Source organism: Pristiophorus japonicus, chromosome 1 (genome assembly GCF_044704955.1).
Source record: "Pristiophorus japonicus isolate sPriJap1 chromosome 1, sPriJap1.hap1, whole genome shotgun sequence".
NCBI classification, from domain to species: domain Eukaryota; kingdom Metazoa; phylum Chordata; class Chondrichthyes; family Pristiophoridae; genus Pristiophorus; species Pristiophorus japonicus.
The window spans coordinates 428,276,279-428,295,781 of record NC_091977.1 but is presented as its reverse complement, the minus strand read 5'-3'; the positions used below and the strand labels follow the sequence as shown (position 1 = coordinate 428,295,781).

Sequence of the window (19,503 nt, the reverse complement as noted above, 5' to 3'; positions counted from 1 at the left end):
ATATTGGCCAGGACACCGGGAATAACTTCCCTGCTCTTCTTCAAAATAGTGCCATGGATTCTTTTACGTCCACTTGAGAGAGCAGACGGGGCCTCGGTTTAACGTCTCATCCGAAAGACAGCATCTCCGACAGTGCAGCAATCCCTTAGCGCTGCACTGGAATGTCAGTCTAGATTTTATGTGCTCAAATCCCTGAAGTGGGACTTGAACCCACAAACTTCTGACTCGGAGGCGAGAGTGCTACCCACTGAGCCACAGCTGACACTATCGGCCACCAAATAGTGGGATGGAGAAAGAGGAGCAGGTTTGCAGGATAATTGCAGAAAGTTGCAAGGACTAGAGTAGTGATAATGGGGGACTTCAATTGTCCTAATATAGGCTGGGAAAATAACAGTGTAGAGGGAAAGGAGGGGGAGCAATTCCTGAAATGTGTACAAGAGAACTTTTTCGATCAGTATGTTTCCAGCTCAACGAGGAAGGAAGCAGTGCTGGATCTAGTTCTGGGAAATGAAGTGGGGCCAGTGAAGCATGTTTCAGTGGGAAAGCATTTGGGAAACAGTGCTCACAATATTAGGTTTAGAGTAGTTTTGGAAAGGACAAGAAAAATCAAATGTGAAAATATTCAACTGGAGAACTAATTTCAACGTTGAAAAAGGATCTGGCCCAGGTGGATTTGAATCAAAGATTGACAGGTAAAGCAGTAAATAAGCAATAGGAGGCCTTCAAAAGGAGATAGTTTTGGCACAGACTAGACACATTCCCACAGGGGGAAAGGAAGGGTACCCAAAGCCAGTGCTCCCTGGATAACTAAACCATACAGAGGCCGAAATTGCCCCCGCCGAATACGCGGCGCATACCCAACATGTTTCAACTGTTTTCACCGCCGCGGTAGATGTGGTGGCCTTTTGCGCGAAATTTCGCTCTTTGGCTTTTTTTCCCCGAGTGGCCCTGAAGTCGGTCATAATGGGGGCGGAAGTGCGGCGGGGAGCGGAAGTTTAGTCAGTGGAGGGGCGGAAGTTGGGGGCGGGCAGAGTGTCCGCCTCTGTCACTCATCAACGTATCGCTGATGACGTCATCACGCTGGCAGATCACCCTGTCTCTCCCCTTCACTTCAAGAGGAGAGCCACGGCAAGCTCTGTGATTCTTTAAGTTCGGTTCACTGGGCCACCAGGGAGGGTTTCGGCCGGGCCAGTGGCCTGGCACCCAAGACAGGATGCCAGGTTGCCTGTTGGTGACCCGGCCGAACCAGAGGGCATAATTGTCAGCCCGACCCGGCAGTCGACCGACAAAAAAAATAAGATGGCAGCTGCGGCAGCAGGCCCTCCCCTTTAATGGCAGCCACAACACCATTTTACAAGCACTGCGAGCACAGTGCACCGTCAGAAAAAGCTGTCGGTGGCACTGAGCAGCAGGAACAAGATTTTCAGCGCGGAATTTCGTGTTTGGGGGGGGGGGGGGGGGGGGGCACATCGGCGGTGCGCGCTCGAACGACACACTTAGGATGGATCGGCAGCAATGGAGCAGCAGTGGCAGCAATGGAGCAGCAGTGGGGGGGGGGGGGGGGGGGGGAAGATACTGCCAGAGGGCAATTTTCAAAATGGCGGCCATTCCACGAAAAATTGGCAGCCATTCCACTCCGCTGCGTGGCCGTCGATTTCTGGTGGTATCATCATCATAGGCAGTCCCTCGAAATCGAGGAAGACTTGCTTCCACTCTAAAAATGAGTTCCTAGGTGACTGAACAGTCCAATACGGGAATTACAGTCTCAGTCACAGGTGGGACAGTCAGTCGTTGAAAGAAAGGGTGGGTGGGGAGTCTGGTTTGCCGAAAGCTCCTTCCACTGCCTGCGCTCGCTTTCTGCATGCTCTCGGACATGAGATTCGAGGTGCTCAGCACCCTTCCGGATGCTCTTCCTCCACTTAGAGCGGTCTTTGGCCAGGGACTCCCAGGTGTTGGTGGGGATGTTGCATTTTATCAAGGAGGCTTTGAGGTTGTCCTTGAAACGTTTCCTCTGTCCACCTGTGGCTCGATTGCAGTGTAGGAGTTCCAAGTAGAGCACTTGCTTTGGGAGTCTTGTGTCAGGCATGCGTACGATGTGGCACGCCCAATGGAGCTAGTCGAGTGTGGTCAGTGCTTCGCTGCTGGGGATGTTGGCCTGGTCGAGGACGCCAAAATCCCCAGGGGATTTGCAGGATCTGGCGGAGACATCGTTGATGGTATTTCTCCGGCGATTTGAGGTGTCTACTGTATATGGTATACGTCTCTGAGCCATACAGGAGGGCGGGTAGCACTACAGCCCTGTAGACCATAAAGCTTAGTGCCAGATTTGAGGGTCTGATCTTCGAACAGTCTCTTCCTCAGGCGACCGAAGGCTGCGCTGGCGTACTGGAGGCGGTGTTGAACCTCATCGTCGATGTCTGCCCTTGCGGATAATAGGCTCCCGAGGTATGGAAAGTGGTCCACATTGTCCAGGGTCGCGCCGTGGATCTTGATGACTGGGGAGCAGTGCTGTGTGGCGGGGTCAGGTTGGTGGAGGACCTTTGTCTTACGGACGTTTAGTGTAAGGCCCATGCTTTCGGTGAAAACGTTGACTATGACTTGGAGTCCAGCCTCAATGTGAGCAGAAGCAAGCATCGTCCGCGTACTGTAGCTCGACGACAGAGGATGGGACGGTCTTGGATCTGGCCTGGAGGCGACGAAGGTTGAACAGGTTCCCACTGGTTCTGTAGTTTAGTTCCACTCCAGCAGGGAGTTTGTTGAGTGTGAGGTGGAGCATTGCAGCGAGGAAGATCGAGAAGAGGGTTGGGGCGATGACGCAGCCCTGTTTGACCCCGATCCGGACGTGGATTGGGTCTGTGGTGGATCCATTGGTCAGGATCACGGCCTGCATGTCGTCATGGAGCAGGCGGAGGGGCAGACCTTAAGGGAAGGGACAATTTCGGTCCCATAGAGATTAAAATTAAACAAGAAAAATGAAGCTTATGATAAATGTCGGGTTCATAATTAAGTGGAGAACCAAACTGAATACACAAAGTACGTGGGAGAAATGTAAAAGGAATTAAGAGAGGCAAAGAGAGTGTGTGAGAGTAGATTAGTGGGTAACATAAAAGAGAACCCAGAAGTCTTCTGTAAACATATAATTAGTAAAAAGGTAGTCAAAAGAAGGGTGTCACTGATTAAGGACCTAAAAGGCGATCTTATTGTGGAGGCAGAGGGCATGATTGAGGTACTAAATGAGCACTTTGCATCTGTCTTCACTAAAGAAGAGAAAGCTGCCAATGTTACAGTAAAGGAGGAGGTAATAACCAATTTAACCAATTTTCTCAAGTTAGCTTTAATGGGGGTAATGGGGAAATCAAGTAAACATTGGAGGCAGGTGTACACAATAATCCACACTGGCCACAGACAGTTAGAAAGGACCTGGTGAAAGAAGATACTTAAAAGGTAGCAGCGCTCGAAATAGAAAAGTCATCCAGTCAGGATGGGATGTATCTTTGGCTGCTGAGGGAATTAAACGTGGAAATTGCAGAGGCTCTGGGCACAATCTTTCAATGCTCCTTCGATATGGGAATGGGGTCAGAATACTGGAGGATTGCAAATGTTACACTCTGTTCAAAAAAGGGGCGAGGGATAAACCCGGCAATTGCAGGCCAATCAGCCTAACATCGAGTGAATAAACTTTGAGAGACATTAACCCAGGACAAAATTAATTGAGACTTGGAAAAATATGGGTTAATAAATGAAAGCAAGCATGGATTTATTAAAGGCAAATTGTGTTTGACTAACTTGATCGAGTTCTTTGATGAAGTAACAAAGAGGGTAGATGAGGGTAGTGCGGTTGATAGTGCGTATATGGACTTTCAAAAGGCATTTAATAAATTGCCACATAATAAACTTGTTAGCAAAACTAAAGCCCATGGTATTAAAGGGAGCACTGGCTGCATGGTAAAAATTGGCTAAGAGACAGAAAGCAGAGAGTAGTGGTTCTTTTTCAGACTGGAGTGAAATGTACAGTGATGTCCCCCCAGGGATTGGTGTTGATATATATTAATGACCTGGACTTGGGTATACAGGGCATAATTTCAAAGTTTACAGATTACATGAAACTCGGAAATGTAATAGTGATAGTAGGAAGATAGTAACAGACTTCCGGAGGACATAGACAGACTGGTGAAATGGGCAGACACGTAGCAGATGCAATTTAACACAGAAAAGTGAGAAGTGATTAATTTTGGTAGGCAGAATGAGAAGCAATATAAACTAAATGATACAATTTTAATGGGGATGCAGGAACAGAGAGCTGGGGGTGTACTTTCACAAGTCTTTGAAGGTTGCTGGATAAATTGAGAAAGCTGTTAAATGGCATATGGGATATTTGGCTTTATAAATAGAGGCATAGAGTACAAAAGTAAGGAAGTTGTGCTAAACCTTTATAAAACACTGGTTCGGCCCCAGCTGGAGTAGTGTGTCAAATTTTGGGCATCACACTTTAGGAATGAGGTCAAGGTCTTAGAAAGGGTGCAGAAGAGATTTACTGGAATTATACCAAGACTTCAGTTATGTGGAGAGACTAGAGAAACTGGAGTTGTTCTCCTTCGAGCAGAGGTGGTTAGGGGAGATTTGATAGAGGTGTTCAAAATCATGAGAGAGTAAATAAGGAGAAACTGTTTCCAGTGGCAGAAGGGACAGTAACCAGAGGGGACAGATTTAAGGAAATTGGCAAAAGAACCAGAGATGATATGAAGAAAAACATTTTTACGCAGCAAGTTATGGTGGATCTGGAATACACTGTCTGAAAGGGTGGTGGAAGCAGATTCAATAATAACATTCAAAAGGAAATTGGATAAGTATTTGAAAAATAAAAAAATTGCCAGGGCTTTCAGGAAAGAGCAAGGAGAGTGGGACTAATTGGACAGCTCTTTCAAAGAGCCAGCACAGGCAAGATGGGTTGAATACAGCCTTCTGTGCTGTATCATTCTATGATTCTATGGTGTATCGCTAACTTGAAGGAATAAATTATGGAACACAGTAAGAATAAAAGGAGCGGTTGGAAGTTTTTTTATGCAGAGGATTGTTAGGATATGAAATTCCTCAACAGAAACAATGATGGAAGTAGAATCCATAATAGCTTTTAATGGGGAAGTAAATTAATATATATATATTTTAAGAAGGATATGGATAAAGAGCAGGGAAATGGGACTAAGTAGATAGCTCTTTCAGAGAGCTATCACAGGCATGGTGGACCAAATATCCTCCTACTTGCAGTATAATCTTTTTCAGCCTTACAACCCCACAAGATGTCTGTGCTCCTCAAATTCTGCCCTCTTGAACATCCCACATTATAACTGCTCAACCATCAGTGGCCGTGCCTTCAGCTGTTTGGGCCTTAAGCTCTGGAACTCCCTCCCTAAACCTCTCTGCCACTTGACCTCTCTTTCCTCCTTTAAGATGCTCCTGAAAACCTACCTCTTTAACCAAGCCTTTGGTCATCTGCCTTAATTTCTTCTTTTGTGGCTCGGTGTCAAATTTATCTGTTTTATCTTGTTACACTGCTGTTAAGCACCTTGGGACATTTTACTTTGTTAAAGGCGCTATATAAATAAAAGTTATTATTATTTCAATTCTAAGATTCTACCAAATATCTGCCAATCATGTCCTGGGCCTTCAAATTGCTACGTGGGAAATCACAGAAAAAAAAGTACATCTTTCCACACCATACCATAGGGACCAATAGCATGCATTAAAAAGGCACAAAGTACTGCTAATGTAATCAAAAGTATTGCATCAACCATTTCCAAGGATGATACCTTCCAGTCTCATATTGCACTATTAATGCAACTGATACTAATATTAGCACCAGACAGGGAAACACAATTAGAAACTGCCTTCATTTCATGAAGAACTTGACTTTAAATTTAGGAATGCCATCCTACCTTCTCTGGTTTTTCACTGAAAAGGAAGCCTTGGTAAAATTTAGCCTCTGTGAAAATACAACAGAGGACTGCAATAGTACAGTTATAAGCAGCACAATGGTATTGTCTCCTCTTCTCCAGGAGCTGAGTTTCACCAGCCATGTTTTCAGTAACTGCATCATGGCAGGACCTTCACAGGACAGAAAGAAAAGACAAACACATTTCTGTTGTTTGTACGTGAAGTACACAAGTGTTTCCTGAAAATTAGTCAATGTTATACAATTTAAAACCAGAATTGTTTTTTGTGCAAGTTTCATGACAGACTGATTAATTTCACATGCATTTCACTATAAATATTACAGAGTGCTTTATCACACTGAAATGTCTCCGTGTTCCACACAGTATGTTGCTTTTCTAATGCAAGCGCAACAACTGTAGTTACTTAGGCAAATGCAGCAGCCATTCACAGTCAGCATTGATATGAATGGTCAGCTATTCAGCTTTTTTTGGTGGTATTATTTAAGAACATAAGAAATAGGAACAGAAGTAGGCCATAAGGTCACTTGAGTCTGCTCCCCCATTCAATACATTCATGGTCAATTTTCTACCCAGAACTCCACATTCCCGCCCGATCCATAAGAAATGATGTTTGAGGGAGGAATGCTATCTTGGGCACTGGGAAAACTCCTTGCTCTTCTTCAAATTGTGCTATGGATTCTTTAATATGTACCTGAATAGGCACACGACTGAATTTTAATGGCTCATTCAAAATTATAGCACCTCTCTGACAATATAGAACTCCTTCTGTACTGGACTGAAATGTCAGCCTAGAATATGAGCTCAAACCCAAACTACATTTAGAGACTAGGTTAACCCCACAAGATAATAATAAACCAGCTACCTACTGGACATCTGTAACACATACACACCCAGAGTTTTTTGCATTAAAACTATTCCTTCACATAGGCAGGTTTCAGTTCTGACAATGTGAACTAGATCTATTAAAAAAAAAACCTGGATAAAAATCAACAAGCATTAATCTGTCCTGAATCGTGTTCTTCCAGAAATTTTTGCTTTTGATTTCAGATTTCCAACACCCTTGGATTTCTCTATTTATTTCTACTAAAGTCAAAGAGGCCGAAATTGCCCCACACCTGGTTCGGGGGCGGTAACCTTCTGGGCCCAGGCTTGGAATTGCCCTTTGCGCACCTCAAATGAGGCGGAGCAGTGTCTCAGGCGCTCCGTGCCATTTCAGGGACACTCCGAGGCGTCAATGCCGCGCTGAAGAGGTCTGCGCTTACACGGATTCTCCGCTTGGCACTGACGCGCCACAATGCCCTTCCCCTTCAGTTAAAGGGGAAGACTGCTGAGAACTCTGCAGGCCCTTTGGTGGCCACCATTGGGCCACAAAGGACAACCTCGACTGGGACAGAGGCCCGGCACCCAAAGAGGAGTGCCAGGCAGCATGATGGCGGCCTGGTCGAGACAAGGGCCTCCATTGGTAGGCCGACGGAAGAGTCAGTCGACAAAGAAAAATGGCGGCCCGGGATGCACTCGGCCTCCCCTTTAAGGAGCGCCCCGGGCAGATATCAGCGGCCCGCAAAATGGGCATGGACATCGGCCCGTGCCAGCCTTGCACCCGCGGGGCTATTTCCCCCACGGGACATCATCGCCGGGTGCGCGCCGGCTCGGGGCGCAAATCGCAGGGCGCAGTTCGAACTTCAATTCATCCCCAATTCATCTCGGGGGCAATTTTGCACCAGGAGCAACCACCAACTGCCCCTGGGCGAAAAGGCAAATGCACCCCGTTAGCACCTCCCAGTAAAATCTTTGTAGGAGACCCCGTGAAGAAGCCGCATCTGGAGCGGCAACCACAAGGTTCGTTTTATTTTCATTTGCCATCAGCCACCTCTCCTTTAATTTTCACCCTGGTAGCAGCTGCCCGCCTGACACGCATCTCCTGCAGCTGTTGGTGTTGTCACCCGGCACTGCTGCAGGGGGCAAAAGTCAATTTTGCGGCCGGGGCACTAATGGGACGCAAAAAAAGGGCAATTTTGCCTCCAAAGTTTGAGTTATCTTGAGCTATTACATCAATACACTAATTTGTGAAAGTGTGCAAATTACTTCATGCAGCTACCTTGCACAAAACAAAGGTAAAACTTTAACGGCATAGAAAATGATCATAGCACATGTAGAATGAACCAGTTGACTCTTGGCCAGCTAAAGAACAACAGTGAGTTTATTCTACGAGTGGTGGTTATTGCAATCATCAAGCAAAATGTGCCTGCAGCCCGAAGAATGAGGGGAGACAAAATAAAAAATAAATAAACAAAGTAAAAGACAAACTTGTATTTCACAGAGCGGGCAATGATGCCTCTTGAGAAGGAATAAAGCAATTAAAAAATTGCAGTGTAAATTCATCAGGATATTATCAGGGATGAGGGGTGAGAAATTGGGGCTTTTTCAATAATGCTAAGGCAACTAAGGGTGACCTTTCTTTACACGGACATTGATGAGAATGAAGAATTTTCTGTCAAAAACAATAGTTAAAGCAGATTTCGATTAAAATAGAATTAGCTCGAAAAAGAGTTGCATGGGGAGGGAGCAGACTGTGATTAGACTAAGTGGCTCATGTGGACATAAAACAGCAGCACAGATTTGATGGACCAAATAGGCTATTTCTGTGATGTAACATTCAGTGATTCCATGAAACAAGAAGCTATTGGGTTTGAATGTGGATAATGAATAAAGGAGGAAGATCAATACATATACTTCTATGTATAAGTAACTACAACATCTTCAAACTGTGCAGATGGACAAAGGAAAATTTAAGAGCTTTTGTACACATAGACGAAGAAATTTGGTATCGCCCCGTTTGGGGAGGCGCGAGACTTAGCATAGGCGCAGAAGTCTCGCCCCTCTCGAGAAATTCGGGTTACCGGCCCCAGAAGGAAGCGGAGCACTAAGCACTCCAATTCCTTCCTGGGGAGGACGCCTCAGCAGCGCTACGCACAGTGATGACGTCATGATCTCTGGTCGTATGAGATCGGGGCGCCGCTGTTAAACTCCTGCCCAATATGGCGGCAGTCATTAACAGTGCTGCCCCCAGTCTCAAACTCATTTGCCCCCCCGGTTAGCGTTCCCCCCCCCCCCCCCCCCCCGCCGGGGTGCTAACGGGAGGCGCAATGGAGCCCAATTTCGCCTCCTTATTTTCTGCTTTAGGGATCACAAAGCCTTACTTCAGTAAAATCTTTGAAAGTTTGTTGCCCTCTATGTTACCCGAGCAATGGAAAGCCTGGATTATCTTTGACTCATCTGAGTAGACATCATTCTTTGGCAGACGTGCGTACATGACTTCAAACAGCTTGTAACAGCCAATTTTCTTTGTTAACTGATTGTCAAAGGAGGACTCACTTGTCTGCAATAAACAAACATTTTTAAAGATTTATCCAAAATAATTTGAAAAACTACAATTCTATTGTGTCTGTTTAAAAAAAAAAGATAGGGGCCCTTATGTTTGAAGTTAATAGAGAAAATAATGATGCAGTTTAGCAAATGACTACACCAAAGGCAGAAATAATCACAGTATACAGAAAAATTAAACTACACTTGATAAGTTCATACTACAATTAAATAAAAACTGTAATACAAATATAAACTATTCACTGATTACCTTTAGGAATCTAGATTGTAGAATTTGCATGGCATTCTTTACAATTTTGCAGAAAAACTCCCTTAAAGCATCGACACTGCAGTGGGCAATAAGGGTGAGAAGAGAACGGTCCATAATAAACTGCCTAGTAGTACAAGGAAACATTTCTTCATTTTCGAACATCTCATATGCAGCTTCCAGCAGGGCCACTTGCTTTTCACACGTACCCCTAAAGCAGATGAACAAAATATCTAATTTTTCAGTGCATAATATAACTCTACATATGTTCTTTATTAAACCACACAACAATTAAAAATATCCAAATTGTTCAGTAAAATGTCACACCATAAGGCAATCTCAAAACTACCAGAAAATCGACAACCAGTTTTACTAATATTTTGAATCGTCCCCACATGGTGAGTTCAGAATCCCAACTCTGCAATTAGTGAGTCACTGAGTGGAGGCTAGGGACAAAGATCGAAGGAAAGCCAGAAGTGGAAACTACCCTGGGTTGTACAGAAGATGCAAGTTGTTGTTGTAGTTACAAAGCAAGTTTTGATCGAGGCCTGGAAGGATGATACCTGTCTGATCTCTTGGCCAAGGCACAATGTATGATGTAGAGACACTGGGGCCGAAATTCACCACCCCAGAAGGAACGGCTACCGTGGGGTTTGGGCGGTCGATCGAAAAAAATCGATCAGCCGCTGCGGTCGGATGTTTTTCCCTCCCCGAGCCATATTCAGCTCGGGGGGGATTTGAGTGGTGCACACTTCCGCCGGAAGGGTGAAGCCGCACTAAAGGAGTTAGTGGTGCAGTGAGGTCATCAGCGGGCGGGCCACTGGAAAACGGCCACGCCCACAATTTTCAGCAACAAAAACCGAGGACTTCTTCAGTCAGTGCCCCACGAGGTTTTCCAGTCGGTGCACTAACACGACACCGCTTGAATTTGCCGCGATCTGGGCTGTTTGGTAGGTAAATAGCTTTATTAATTGTTTTGGCTCTGCTGTTCAGGTTTTCACTGACTTTTGTAAACTTTTAGGTCTGACTTTTTAGTGGAGGCCTGTAGACCTCATTGTGGGCTGCAGAGACCTGCTTGGCAGGGTTCACCCTGAGGATGGGAGGAGTGTTGGGAGCGCGACACCTGGTAAACCTGGTCAGACGCAGGGTGGCACGCAGGAGAAGGCGTCGCCATCAGCACCGTGCAGTGAGGCAGCAGGCAAGGGAGGCAGCAGCCATGGCCGCACAACAGAGATGTGCGCAGACCTGCAGCTAGAGGGTGGCCAGGAGGGAGATGGCATCAGGAGGAGGGTGAGGGATGCTGACCCCATTGCCCCCCCCACCCCTCCAAATACTGGGAGAGGAGCCTTTCCAGCAAGAGCCCCAAGAGGAGCCCGAGAATGAGGAGGACCAGGGCGATGGCCATCAGGCAGCTGCCAGGGGAGGTGGCCAATGTAGATGTGGGGGAAGGAGGCCATACCCTCAAAGGGTCTACAGACCTCAGTTCTCCTTCCTCCAGCTCACTGATGAGCAATGCCTGCGAAGGCTTCGATTTTGGACGGGAGCTCTGCACTGGCCTGCAAGAAGATCTGTAGCCTCAAACACGTCTCAGGACCGTCCTCACCGTGGAGAGCAAGGTCACCATCACCTTGAATTTTAACGCGACGGGGTCTTTGCAGTCTACCACTGCAGACATTGGCAACGTCTCCCAATTCTCGGCACATCGGTGCATCCGGCAGGTCACAGATGTACTGTACAGGAGAAGGGTCCAGTACATCTCCTTTCCGATGACAAGGGACAAACAGGTGGAGTGGCAGGCCAGATTTGCCCAAATGGAAGGCTTCCCAAGGATGCAGGGTGCCATTGTCTGCACACACGTTGGGCTGAGGGCGCCACATCATCACCTTGAGATCTTTGTGAACCACTAAGGCTTCCCCACTCGCTGAACTTGCAGCTCGTGTGTGACCACCAGCGTCGGATCCTGGCAGTTGATGCGAGGTACAGGCAGCAGCCATGATTAGTTCATTCTGTGCCAAACCAATGTGCCCGCCGTTTTCACCGGCCCGAATCAGGATTGCGGTTGGCTGCTTGGGGACAAGGGATATCCCCTGACAACTTGGCTGCTCACTCCACTGCAGAGCCCCAGGACAGTGCCAGACATGCCTACAATGACGCTCATTGTGCCACCGGGTGCATCATCGAGCAGTGCATAGGCATCCTCAAGCAGAGGTTCTGGTGCCTCGACTGCTCTGGTGGCACCTTGCAATACTCTCCTCAACAGATCTCCATAATCGTCATGGTCTGCTGCATGCTGCACAACCTGGCCATCATGAGGGGACAGCCGCTGGAGGTCGAGCCAGCAGCACCACCTGAGGAGGAGGAGGAGGAGAAGGAGGAGGATCCCCGTCGTCCCAGAGCTAGGAGGTGTCATCTCCATTGCAACTCTGGAAGGGAGGTGCAGCAGTGTCCCATATTCAGATAATCCCATCCACACATGACCCTTCAACTACCACTTTAAATGGCCGTCGCAATGAGTGCCTTAACGCAGAATTGCCCACTCCCAAATGAAACACCTGACCAGATATATGCGCCAAAAATAAAGATTTATCCAATTATCCAAATCACTGCAAAAACACAACATAAAGAATATAATAATACTGTAATCATTTTTTACCCATGTGCATCTCACCTGTTACGCGTGACTACCCTAACACTATGCCTAACTGTCATTCCTGTGGCTGCATCATGGGTCCAGGAAGGCTGCTGTGATTGTTGTCTGGGACCGACAGCTGTCCTTCTAGCACGCCCTGGAGCACCTCTGGGCCTGCAACGGCCGGATGCAAACTGGCCAGCAAAAAGGATGGAGGGAGCACCAGCTTCCCAGCGGTACTGAATTTCGGGCCCCACTGATTCTATGTTTATAGCTCAGTGTGTTACCGTAAAGTAATAAAAGTTCACACCTAGGATTCCAAATATTACTGGTATCTTAGCTCGAAGTATGGGGCAGAACCCAGGGGTTTCATCAGGAGTTACCTTGAATCACAGTCATGTCTCTGCACCAATGTTTACTTATCTGAAGTCCTGAAGCCTTCACTCATGCCTTTGTTACCTCTAGATTTGACTATTCCAACTGACTCCTGGCTGGCCTCTCACATTCTACCCTACGTAAACTAGAAGTGATCCAAAACTCGGCTGCCCGTGTCCTAACTCGCACCAAGTCCCGCTCACCCATCACCCCTGTGCTCGCCGACCTACACTGGGTTCCGGTTAAGCAACTCCTCAATTTCAAAATTCTCATTCTTGTTTTCAAATCCCTCCATAGCCTCATCCCTCCCTATATCTGTAATCTCCTTCAGCCTCACAACCCCGAGATGTCTGCGCTCCTCTAATTCTGCCCTCGATCATCCCTGATTATAAATCGCTCAACCATTGGTGACCGTGCTTTCTGTTGCCTCAGCCCTCAGCTCTGGAATTCCCTGCCTAAACCTCTCCACCTCTCTATCCTCCATCAAGACGCTCCTTAAAACCTATCTCTTTGACCAAGCTTTTGGTCACCTGCCCTAATTTTTCCTTAAACGGCTCGGTGTCAAATTTTTTATCTCATTATACTCCTGTGAAGCGCCGAGGGATGTTTCACGACGTTAAAGGTGCTATAAATACAAGTTGTTGTTGTCGGGCCCAGAGATGATTCTGTATAGGGACTGGACCTAAAAACAATATGTCATGGCACACTTTATGCATGACCAGCCTTCTTAATGTCAGAACATAAGAAATAGGAACAGGAGAAGGCCATACAGCCCCGCGAGCCTGCTCCATCATTCAATACAATCATGGCTGATCTAATCATGCACTCAGCTTCACTTCCCCGCCCGCTCCCTATAACTTTTAAGAAACTGTCTATTTCTGTCTTAAATTTATTCAATGTCCCAGCTTCCACAGCTGTCTGAGGCAGCGAATTCCACAGATTTACAACCCTCAGAAGAAATTTCTCCTCATCTCTGTTTTAAATGGGCGGCCCCTTATTCTAAGATCATGCCCTCTAGTTCTAGTCTCCCCCATCAGTGGAAACATCCTCTCTGCATCCACCTTGTCAAGCCCCCTCATAATCTTATACGTTTCGATAAGATCACCTCTCATTCTTCTGAATTCCAATGAGTAGAGGCCCAACCTACTCAACCTTCCCTCATAAATCAACCCCCCTCATTCCCGTAATCAACCTAGTGAACCTTCTCTGAATTGCCTCCAAAGCAAGTGTAGCCTTTCGTAAATATGGAAACCAAAACTGCACGCTGTATTCCAGGTGTGACCTCACCAATACCCTGTATAACTGTAGCAAGACTTCCCTGCTTTTATACTCCATCCCCTTTCTCAAATGTCATTCAGGCCTACGCAATATGCTGCATATACCGAAACAAAAATGTTCCATTCGGTCATAACTTTTTTTAAGATATTGTTTAACTTTAAAAACTTTGGTTGTAGCTGTCAGATAATGAGCCACCAGTGCATGCATGTAAAACAAAGACAGGGGACTTTTGTTATCCAGATTCCAAATATCAATATTATTGGCCAACCAATCAAGAATTGGTCATCATTCTAGGCCATCCTATCATCCAGATGAAAGAAGCACAGGTGCGGCCCTGGGAACTGATCGCCCATCTACCGCCCATTTACAATATACATTAATGATTTAGACGATGGAATTGAGTGTAATATCTCCAAGTTTGCAGATGGCACTAAACTGGGTGGTGGTGTGATCGGTGAGGAGGACGCTAAGAGGCTGCAGGGTGATTTGGACAGGTTAGGTGAGTGGGCAAATTCATGGCAGATGCAGTATAATGTGGATAAATGTGAGGTTATCCACTTTGGGGGCAAAAACACGAAGGCAGAATATTATCTGAATGGCGGAAGATTAGGAAAAGGGGAGGTGCAGCGAGACCTGGGTGTCATGATTCATCAGTCATTGAAAGTTGGCATGCAGGTACAGCAGGCGGTGAAGAAGGCAAATGGTATGTTGGCCTTCATAGCGAGGGGATTTGAGTATAGAAGCAGGGAGGTCTTACTGCAGTTGTACAGGGCCTTGGTGAGGCCTCACCTGGAATATTGTGTTCAATTTTAGTCTCCTAATCTGAGGAAGGACGTTCTTGCTATTGAGGGAGAGCAGCAAAGGTTCACCAGACTGATTCCAGGGATGGCTGGACTGACATATGAGGAGAGACTGGATCAACTGGGCCTTTATACACCGGAGTTTAGAAGGATGAGAGGGGATCTCGTAGAAACATAAAAGATTCTGACGGGACAGGACAGGTTAGATGCGGGACGAATGTTCCCGATGTTGGGGAAGTCCAGAACTAGTGGACACAGTCTTAGGATAAGAGGCAGGCCATTTAGGACTTAGATGAGGAGAAACTTCTTCACTCAGAGTTGTTAACCTGTGGAATTCCCTGCCGCAGAGAGTTGTTGATGCCAGTTCATTGGATATATTCAAGAGGGAGTTAGATATGGCCCTTACGGCTAAAGGGATCAAGGGGTATGGAGAGAAAGCAGGAAAGGAGTACTGAGGGAATGATCAGCCATGATCTCATTGAATGGTGGTGCAGCTCGAAGGACCAAATGGCCTACTCCTGCACCTATTTTCTATGTTTCTATGTTACCCGTTTGGCTATAAATGATGTGTGGCATGAGAAAATCTGGACTGGGAGATAACAGCTGACAAAAAGAGGTGCTCATATGATTAAAAATATCCCACTCAAAGTGCTTATTTTCTATCAAACAGGTCTGCCAACAAAAAGCTTACTTATCGCACTAAAGCTCAAGGCAAAGCACAAATATTGATATTTGCAGTCTTGTGCTAATATTAAGGTGTCTCTAGGATAAAATATTTGATATTAAGTTCAAACATTAGAGCTGTAACCATAAACTATTAGCATATAGATATCAGAATTTATTGTATTAGTCATGGGGCTAAAAACACAAACATTTACATTTTTATAACCCACTATTTTTCAGTTTTCTATACAACATGTAATACCTTTTTACTATATTTTGGAAACAGATCTGAAATGCTTCTTCCATGACATGTTTGCTGTCACGACACAGAACCGTAGTCAGAAGTTTTAACAACACTGGACTCTGAGATAGCTCCAAAGCATCCAGTAACTGAAAAACACATTGAATCAAAACAATAAACTTGTGAATCAGCAAATATAACTTGAGACATGAAGAATACAATGTGGTTAAAAAGACTAGTGAATGGTGATAAAATAAGACCGATCAGTACGAAGCAGCACTCAGCTAGTGTTGAGAAGTTCCTCAACACATATCAAAAACCCAAATAATGAGTTCACTCTTTGTTCAATTTTACAAATTAATTTAATTAAATTAATGATTTGAAACAAGGCATCCTGTTTCAAAAACACTATTTGGAAACTTACTGTATGTTTCCTTGGCCGTACACTAGTATTAGTATGAGTCACGGTGCTAGTAATAAAACAAAAAATTCACTTCTATAGCACCTTTAACACAGAAAAACATTCCAAGGTACATTCCAGATGCGTAAACAAAACAAGATATTGGGCCAAAGGAGATGGGATTATGAAGGATGACCAAATGTATTCATGATGAAGGATGGAGGCCGGCCGGTAGAGTATTGGAGTAATTGAGTGTGGTGGTGACAAAGACATGGATGAGGGTTTCAGTGACACAATGTTATGAAGGCAGAAGTAGGCAGTCTTTGCAAAGGAGAGGATATGAGGTCGGAAACTGCAAAGAGATTTAGATAGGTTAAGCGAATGGGCTAAGGTTTGGCAGATGGAATACAATGTCAGAAAATGTGAGGTCATCCACCTTGGGAAAAAAAACAGTAAAAGGGAATATTATTTGAATGGGGAGAAATTATAACATGCTGCGGTGCAGAGGGACCTGGGGGTCTTTGTGCATGAATCCCAAAAAGTTAGTTTGAAGTTGCAGCAGGGAGGCGAATGGAATGTTGGTCTTCATTGCGAGAGGGATGGAGTACAAAAGCAGGGAGGTCCTGCTGCAACTGTACAGGGTATTGGTGAGGCCGCACCTGGAGTACTGCATGCAGTTTTGGTCACCTTACTTAAGGAGGATATACTAGTTTGGAGGAGGTACAGAGACGATTCACTAGGCTGATTCCAGAGATGAGAGGGTTACCTTATGATGATAGATTGAGTAGACTGGGTCTTTACTCGTTGGAGTCAGAAGGATGAGTGGTGATCTTATAGAAACATTTAAAATAATGAAAGGGATAGACAAGATAGAGCGCAGAGAGGTTGTTTCCACTGGTCGGGAAGACTAGAACTAGGGGGCACAGCCTCAAAATACGGGGGAGTCAATTTAAAACCGAGTTGAGAAGGAATTTCTTCTCCCAGAGGGTTGTGAATCTGTGGAATTCTCTGCCCAAGAAAGCAGTTGAGGCTAGCTCATTGAATGTATTCAAATCACAGATAGATAGATTTTTAACCAATAAGGGAATTAAGGGTTACGGGGAGCGGGCGAGTAAGTGGAGCTGAGTCCACGGCCAGATCAGCCATGGTCTTGTTGAGTGGCGGAGCAGGCTCGAGGGGCTAGATGGCCTACTCCTGTTCCTGATTCTTGTGTTCTTGTGTAAGCTCAGCTCAGAGTCAAACACACCAAAGTTGCAAACCGTCTGGTTCAGTCGAAGACAGTGGCCTGAGAGGATAATGCAATCAGTAGCAAGGGTATGGAGTTTGAGGTGAGACCGGTTGATGGCTTCAGTCTTCCCAACGTTTACCTGGAAGAAGTTACGGTTCATGTTGGACAAGCAGCACAGAGGTAGTGGAGGGGGATGAGAGGAATGGTGACATCAGCATACATGTCTAACCAGAGCTCATGTCTGTGAATTATACCACCAAGGGGCAGAATCCAGATGAGGAAGTGGAGCCTTGGGAAACTCTGGAGGGGACAGTGTGGGAATGGGGAGAGAAGCCATTGCCAGGTATGTTCTAGCTATGATGTGTAGGTAAGAATGGACCCAGGCAAGGAAAGTCCCATGGAGCTGGAGAACAGAGGATACACCTTGGAGATGGATAGTGTAAGTGACTGTCAAAGGTTGCAAATGCTATTTGTGACTTTGGTTAGGATATTTTCAATTCTGTGGAAAAAACAAATCTGATGTGAGGGATTCAAACAAGGATTTGTGGGACAACGGATGAGCACGGACCTTGGAGAGGAAAGGGAGGTTGGAAATGGGACAGCAGTTATCACGGACAGAGGGAAGATTTTGAGAAAGGGGTGAAAAAATTAGTTTTAAAAGTTTTAAACAGTTCATGAGGAGAGAAAACCATTTACATTTAATTGGCTAAAATGGGGACCAGGAAGAGAAGTTTGGAAAATGTATTTGAACCCTGCGGTTTAACTCATTTTGAAAACAGATAATGCGATAAACTCAGTAGTTTCTCATTGCACCAGCTACTTGACTTAATTTCCAAGTCATTAATGTCTTCCACCTCCTGGGCTCCTTTGTGTCTTTCACCGATTCCACGGACTTAATCACCAAATAATTCTTGATAATACAATACGATTCTCTCCTGCTCGTGTAGTAAGAGATTCAGGAACACTATCTGGAGGTGCAGCTATTCTCCAAACTTCTTTTATTGCAAGAGCAGATGGGAACAATATTATATTACCAATGCACATACGGAGGAAGAGGGGGAAAAGTAGCCTTTTTTGGGGGCAAAAACCTCATGCAATGTGAAACAAATACAAAGTATGTTAATTCAATTCCTCAGAAGGCATTAAACTTATATCCCTATTCTCGAGTCCAAAATAAAATCATCCTCTCAACAAATTGCACTTACTTTTTTGACACAGTCAATGTAGTTGTTGTACCTCAATGTACCCTTGGGAAATTCATCCGATTTCATAGGGAAGTGGGCAGCTACAAACTCATCGAGAGCATTTCTAAGCACTGTAAGATTTTCTTCTGGAAGATGAGTAAAAAATGGTAGTATAATCACTGCCTGGGTCTGCAAAAAAAAGGTTCAGAAACTTTTAACTTGAATTCCATTCAATGGGCAAAACTTTCAACTTTGGCGGGAGCATAAAATGGACACAGAGCTTTGAAAGAGCTATCCAATTAGTCACACTCCTCCGCTCTCTTCCCACAGCACTGCAATTTTTTCCTTTTCAAGTATTTATCCAATTCCCTTTCAAAGGTTACTATTGAATCTGCTTCCACCGGCAGTGCATTCTAGACCATAACAACTTGCTGCGTAATTTTTTTTATCCTCAGGTCCCTCTGGCTTTTTTGCCAATTATCTTACATCAGTGTCCTTTGGTATTGACCCTCCTGCCAGTGAAATCAGTTTCTCCCTATCTACTCTATCAAACTCCTTTACAATTTTTCGTGTCCTACTTTCTCTATCATTTCTTTAAAAAATTCATATGGTGGCAGTTTTAGCTCTCATAATTACCCAAGTTTAGGCAGGTCGACCACACTATACCCACTAACTGGATTTGTGATTCTAGTTTCTCCATTTTATTTGTAATACCCTTAGCTTTGGTATAAAGATACCTATTTGGTTTACTGTTTTCCTCCTGGCACTTCCCCACGATTGATGCTCGTCTCTCTTCATTTAGAAGCTTGCATAACATCAGTAGAACCTCCTACTACAGGTATCACAATTCTAGCTGTTTTAAAGTCTTGATTTTCCCTGCTCTGCTGCTGTAGGAAGCTAACAAGCAGAGAACCTCCATCTCTCCATGGGAGAAGAGAATTGAGAAGAAAGAAAATTCGAGGGGGAACTGCCATGGAGTCATTGTTGTGTGCACCTTCTATTAGCTAGCAGAAAAGCAGCAAGAACATGCACCTAACCACCTTTTGGCTGTAGGTGGAGTGTGACACTTTGAAATCTGGATCACAAAAGAAAACAAAAGAGCAATTTGATACCCTCAAAATAG

At 45.2% G+C, this 19,503-nt stretch overlaps 1 protein-coding gene across 2 annotated transcripts in view; it reads right to left on the bottom strand.

Annotated features, from left to right (window-relative positions):
• prkdc (protein kinase, DNA-activated, catalytic subunit) overlaps nucleotides 1–19,503 on the bottom strand; it is a 364,122-nt gene that overhangs the window by 190,816 nt on the left and 153,803 nt on the right. For both annotated transcript variants that reach the window (XM_070892539.1, XM_070892550.1), the window contains exons 39-43: nucleotides 18,402–18,569; nucleotides 15,590–15,717; nucleotides 9,586–9,793; nucleotides 9,152–9,330; nucleotides 5,934–6,102 (exon numbers count right to left, since the gene is read on the bottom strand). In XM_070892539.1, the coding sequence (XP_070748640.1) occupies nucleotides 5,934–6,102; nucleotides 9,152–9,330; nucleotides 9,586–9,793; nucleotides 15,590–15,717; nucleotides 18,402–18,569 (852 nt within the window). The remainder of the gene's footprint in view (nucleotides 1–5,933; nucleotides 6,103–9,151; nucleotides 9,331–9,585; nucleotides 9,794–15,589; nucleotides 15,718–18,401; nucleotides 18,570–19,503) is intronic.